Here is a 6,000-nt window from a genome sequence, read left to right as displayed (position 1 = left end):
TATCTTTAAAGTTTGTCTTTAATATTAATAGCTTTGGAAAACCAAAAATAGAGAAAAAAACATCTGTGACAAAGTACATTTCATTCAGATTTGATATCAGTAAGATACAAAAAAAATATTTAGTGCAGTGTCAATTTTATCTACGATAATCACTTGAGGATAGTTTTGTGTTATGTTTTATGATTGAATGTCAAAAAGATTTTTACTTGTTAAGTCTTTGTCTTAGTATTTAGTAAGGCAAAAATGAAATTAAGTACTGTAAAAAGTCTTTTAAAATGAAGCTACAAATTTGGTTCCTATTTACAATTTCATTAACAGATAAGTGTAGATACAACAGATCCAATACCCTTATAACCACAGTAAAAAAAATCTCTAATAGCATTTATAGGTTGTGAAATCCTTAGTAATACCAATATATATCCAAAACATGTTCATACAGAACCAATACCTCTCTGATTCCTTGTAAAAGAACACTTGTTAAAAATAATTAACAAAAATACCAAAACAACAATGAAAACTCATTTCATTTCGTCCAAAAGTTATGACACAAAATACTGGCTTAAAGAGGTAGATTAAAAAGAAAAAGAAAACCAGATTCACCATTCTTTGTCACTTTTATTCAGTAGTAGTTTTTTTTTCCCTTATTTTCAGTGCCAGACACGGCAAGGAGTGATTACAGCCAACTGTTAAAACATTTGTTCGCAATATATACCCCCCTTTACCACTGACCCCAAACTGACTCATTTTGTGTGCTTTCGTTCTTTCTTTTTTTAATATACCACCACCAAGACTGGGTGGAGGGGCAAGGGTAAGAGACATGAAGGGAAGAGTCCAGGAGGCCAGAAGAGGAGGAATGCTACAAGCCACAGTAAGAATGAGCTGTATTTAATTTAAAAAAGGGTGGCGGGGTGTACCCCACAAATGATACAGTAATGAGGATACACAATTAAATCCCATAAGCATGACTGAGGCTTTCACTGTGTTTGACATCATCACAATGGAAGGCATAAAAAGTGGAGTAAATCAATGTTGACACAGTCCAATCTAGTCCATTAGGCAAGATGGTGCAAGAAGTCATTTAAATTAAAAGTGCCCTATCCTTACCTAAATGGCTAGCAGACATGGAGAACACCATAGTGATGAATCCACAGAGCTTTCTCCATGTAGCTATAAAAAAGTGTTGTTGAATGGCACATTGTCAAACACTGGAAGGGGGCGCCACAATGGACCTCTCTCTTTTTTAGGTACAAATGCTAGATTCAACTATCTCAACTAAGCAGGAAGTGGGCTCTTCTGCTAGGAATGCCAACCCTAATTCACTTTGTCTTGAAATATATACAGATTGTTTGTAGTCGCTACAGCAATGATATTTTCCTTGGGGTGCCAGGCTGTGTGAAGTATTTTCTTGTTGAAGTCTAGACTGTCAACACTTATTTCATCCTTCTTTCTCTTGCCACTTGCACAGACTTTGCGTGGCTTCAGAACCGTGCGAGGTTTATTGTTTTCTCGTGATGCTTCGAGGGTTATGTCTCGCTTTGTGTTCCTGTCAAACATTCTGAAGAAATTATTGTAAGATCCAGTCATGACAACACTGTAAAAGTAGACAGAACATTCAGTCAAATAAGTGCCTACAGAGTTTGTTTTCAGTAAAATGACTCAGTGATGAAACCTAGCCTGGTGCTCTACCAGAAACAGCAGCTACTTTAAGCAGATTTTAATTTTAGGGTGAAGGCCGCTGACACCAACCCAGATATATAGTGCTAGTTAATTTTTTCTTTTAATTACTCCTTCTCATGAATACCAAAACTATCACCAAAGTTGAAAGCATCCTAAGCTTCTTAGTAGTATTATCTTTGTTGAGTATTTTTGCAACTATCAACTTATGTGATCAACCTGACCAGCCAACTTCTAGAAATACCAACTGGGGGACTCACAGGTTCTAAAACCAAAAAAGAAAAATGAATGGTATACAACTGTTCATTAGAAACCAATGCTTTCTTTATGATTTAAGTTGTAAACTATTTAATTTGTCCCCAAGACATTATCTAGTTTGGATAATCACATCTTATGATGCTTATAGAAAACCTGCTTCTGGGAATATTCAGAAAGTAGCATATACAATGTTTATTAACAGAAAAAAAAATTAACTTATAACACAATACATTTTAAGCAAATTTTTGGACAAATATTTTTAATATCAGTTTAAAGGGTGCCAAATTCTTACCCTGCCTAAGGCATGTTCTGTCAATCCTACTTGCCATCCATCACTGCTCCTCAACATTTACCAAGTATTCCAGTAAGCAAAACCTCACATGTTTAAAACCATTAATTTGCAAAGGGTCTAGTGCTATTATTAATACCACATCTTCCCATATAACTTAAATTATAATTGTAAATAAGATTATAGGATACCAAGAAACTGCTTAAAGTAATGCTTGGAAACAACTTTTATTACAAATAATAGAGGCCTGGTGCACGAAAATTCGTGCACTCGGGGTGGGGGTGGGGGGTCCCTCAGCCCGGCCTGCACCCTCTCGCAGTTCAGGACCCCACGGGGATGTCCACCTGCCTGCTTAGGCCCTCTCCCCCCCAGGGATCGTGCCTAAGCTGGCAGTCAGACATCCCTCTGGCAGTCTGGGAGCCCTCTGGGGATGTACACCTGCCAGATTAGGCCCGCTCCCTGGGGGAATCGGGCATAAGCCGTTAGCCGGACATTCTTAGCACTACCGCAGAGGCGGGACAGGCTCCTGCCACTGCCGCTGGCCAGCCATGAGCCAGCTTCTGGCTGAGCAGTGGCAGCCCTGCTGTGGAAGCGCACTGAACACCAGGGAGCAGCTCCTGCATTGAGCATCTGCCCCCTGGTGGTCAGTGCACGTCATAGCGACCGGTCATTCTGCTGTTAGGGTCAATTTGGATATTACCCATTTACTATATAGGATTATACACCAAACAGGTCATATATTGAATGCAAAAGACTGCCATCTACTTAGTAAAGTCAATCCCCCCCAAAGAACAACTGACAACATTTTAATCACACTCATGTTGGTGCATGTACCTAAAGGTAATAAAACGGTATTTCTTTCAAACGATGAATGTAATTAAACTGGCATCCCCATGTTATGTGAATCTAATCACGAGGAAACACTAGACAACACTCAAATTAAGAAGCTTTCTGGCTCTGGCTGGTTTGGCTCAGTGAATAGAGCATCAGCCTGCAGACTGAATGAAGAGTCCTGGGTTTGATTCTGGTCAAGGGCACATGCTGGGGTTGTGTGCTTAATCCCCAGTAAGGGGCATGAAGGAGGCAGCCAATCAATTATTTCCCTCATCACTGATGTTTCTATCTCTCTCTGAAATCAATCAATAATATAATTTTTTTAAAAGGAAACTTTCTGTAAAATAACTGGCCTGTGTTTTCAAAAATGCCAAGGTTATGAAAGATGAGAAAAGAATAAAGAACTAGTCCAGATTAAAGGAGACTAACGAGATAGGACAACCAAATGTCACATATGCTTTTGGATTTGATACTGAGCCCTCCGCACCCCCCCCCCTTTTTTTTTTTGCTAGAGAGGACATGATTGAGAACTAGAAAAATTTTAATGGAATCTGTGGATTAGATGAAAGTAGTGCATCAATGAGAATTTTTCTGTTGCCCTGTCATTATGAAGTAGAGTGCCTTTTATGAAATACTCAAAGTTAGGGGCAACGGGGCATCATGTTTGGAGTTTATGCACACGTACACACACACAAAATAAGTGTTTGTGTTTATGTATAAATATACATGAAGACTGACACAGCAAACAGCAACAGAGGGAACCTGAGTAGAGGCTAAATAAGAGTTGTGTTATTCTTATAAATTTTTTCTAAGTTTGAGATCCTCTCAAAATTTTTAAAAATATATATATTTTTATTGATTTCAGAGAGGAAGGGCAAGGGAGAGATGGAAACAACAATGACGAGAGAGAATCACTGATTAGCTGCCTCCTGCACGCCCTCTACTGGGGATCGAACCCACAACCCTGGCATGTGCCCTTTACTGGAATCAAACCCAGGATGCTTCAGTTCACAGGCTGATGCTCTATCCACTGAGCCAAACCAGGTAGGGCTCAAATTTTTTTTTTACATGTTAAGGGAAATAACTTTTGACAGTGAAACCTGTTTAACATGTGTAAACAATGTGAGGAAGTACTAGCTGTGGCAGTGAACCAATTCTTTATAGCAATATCTTCTCTTGAAATTTGCTAATTTCTTATCTTCTTCCCTTTCCTTTTTCTAATTTGATACTTTAGGTTTAATAGTGGCATTCCGTAAAGCTTGCTTATTCCTACTCTAGGTTTACGGTGGCCAGTCTAATTAGTGGGCCTCATGTTATAATCAGATAAAATAATTTCAAAAATCAGACAAAAGATAAATGATCCCAGTTCTATTCTCTTCTGTAACACATAACACCATGAAACCTGAATCATATCAAGCTTCTGTGATAAAACTATTGTTCAATAAAGAACTTCAAATTACCTTGAAGGCAAATTTAAATAATCTCAAAATGATATTTTCTGTTCTACTGGAACATAATAAATGGTAAACAAATATTGACAAATAAAATGGAAAGATTAAGACTTGTTTATCTTTGGAAATAATGGTACATTTTGACAACATAGTGAAAAGAAATACTATGGCAAATTTGTGGATTATAAAAAGCCTAATTACTCATGGTAATATGGTTAAAATAATATGTATCAATTATCACTTCTATGAGATATTAATGTATTATCTGGAGACACTGGTGTGTAACATTCCACATGAAATATCTACTGTCTAAATATTTCTAGTGACTTTTTTTAAGAGAGCAAGAGGAAGGGGGAGGATGGAGAGAGGGAGGGAAAGAGAGAAAAAAACAGATTTGTCATTCCACTTGTTTATACATTCATTGGTTGATTTTTTTTTTCACAGATTTTTAAAATTTTTTTTTCCCTTTTTTAAATAAGATATTACAAATGTGTCCTTATCCCAATGAGTTGATTCTTGTATATGCCTTGACTAGGATCAAACCTGCAACCTTGGTGTATTGGGACAATGCTCTAACCAACTGAGCTACCTGGCCAAGGCCCTAAGTATTTCTAAAAAGTTTAATATAGTAACAAACCAAACTGAAATGTCAACATTTCAACTGCTGGCATGTCAAACTTATGATTGATCTGGCTCATAAAAGGGAACATTTTTAAGATTACTAGGAGGAGTGATGAAATAGCACATTTCTTTCCTCTAATACAGCAATTTTCAACCTATGTGCCACAAGAATTTTTAAAATATGCAGTACCTGACTATTTAGTCAGGGTCACTGACCTCCTTTCCCTTAGACCAGTGGTCGGCAAACTGAGGCTCGGCAAACCGCGGCTCGTGAGCCACACGCAGCTCTTTGGCCCCTTGAGCGTGGCTCTTCCACAAAATACCAACTTCTGCACATGGTCCACGAAGTTTCAATCGCACTGTACGTGCGCGCCTGCACGTGCTATTTTGTGGAAGAGCCACACTCAAGGGGCCAAAGAGCCGCATGTGGCTCTCGAGCTGCCGTTTACCGACCACGGCCTTAGACTATCAAATAAAAAAAACAACAGCAGCCAACACAACAACAGCCAGCTGGTGTGAATGAATAAGTATTTTTTTTTATCAGATTGGCAAAAAAAATATTTTTTGGTGTGCCATAGAATTCTGGTAATTAGTTTATGTGTGCCAGGAGATGAAAAAGGCTGAAAACTGCTGCTCTTATAAAATTACATTTGGTCCAGCTGGCATGACTCAGTGGTTGAGTGTCAACCTATGAACTAGAAGGTCATGGTTTGACTCCCGGTCAGGGCACATGCCAGGGTTGTCGGCTCAATCCCCAGTGGGGGGCATGCAGGAGGCAGCCGATTAATGATTCTCATCATTGATGTTTCTCTCTCTCTCTCTCTCTCTCTGAAATCAATAAAAATATATATTAAAAAAAGAAAAGGCATTTGG

At 38.4% G+C, this 6,000-nt stretch overlaps 1 protein-coding gene across 5 annotated transcripts in view; it reads right to left on the bottom strand.

Moving 5' to 3' along the window:
• Positions 1 to 6,000, bottom strand: part of PPP2R2A (protein phosphatase 2 regulatory subunit Balpha) — a 99,496-nt gene continuing 93,496 nt past the window's right edge. For 4 of the 5 annotated variants that reach the window (XM_006095023.3, XM_006095021.3, XM_023759124.1 and 1 more), the window contains one exon: positions 1,312 to 1,591. In XM_006095023.3, coding sequence (XP_006095085.1) covers positions 1,312 to 1,591 — 280 coding nt within the window. Of the gene's footprint in view, positions 1,592 to 6,000 lie in introns of all 5 variants that reach the window. The other variant, XM_006095020.3, reaches the window with a different exon arrangement.

The sequence above is a fragment of the Myotis lucifugus genome, unplaced genomic scaffold (genome assembly GCF_000147115.1).
Source record: "Myotis lucifugus unplaced genomic scaffold, Myoluc2.0 scaffold_148, whole genome shotgun sequence".
NCBI classification, from domain to species: Eukaryota; Metazoa; Chordata; class Mammalia; order Chiroptera; family Vespertilionidae; genus Myotis; species Myotis lucifugus.
Note: the sequence above shows the minus strand (reverse complement) of the source record. Positions and strands in the feature narration are given on the sequence as shown.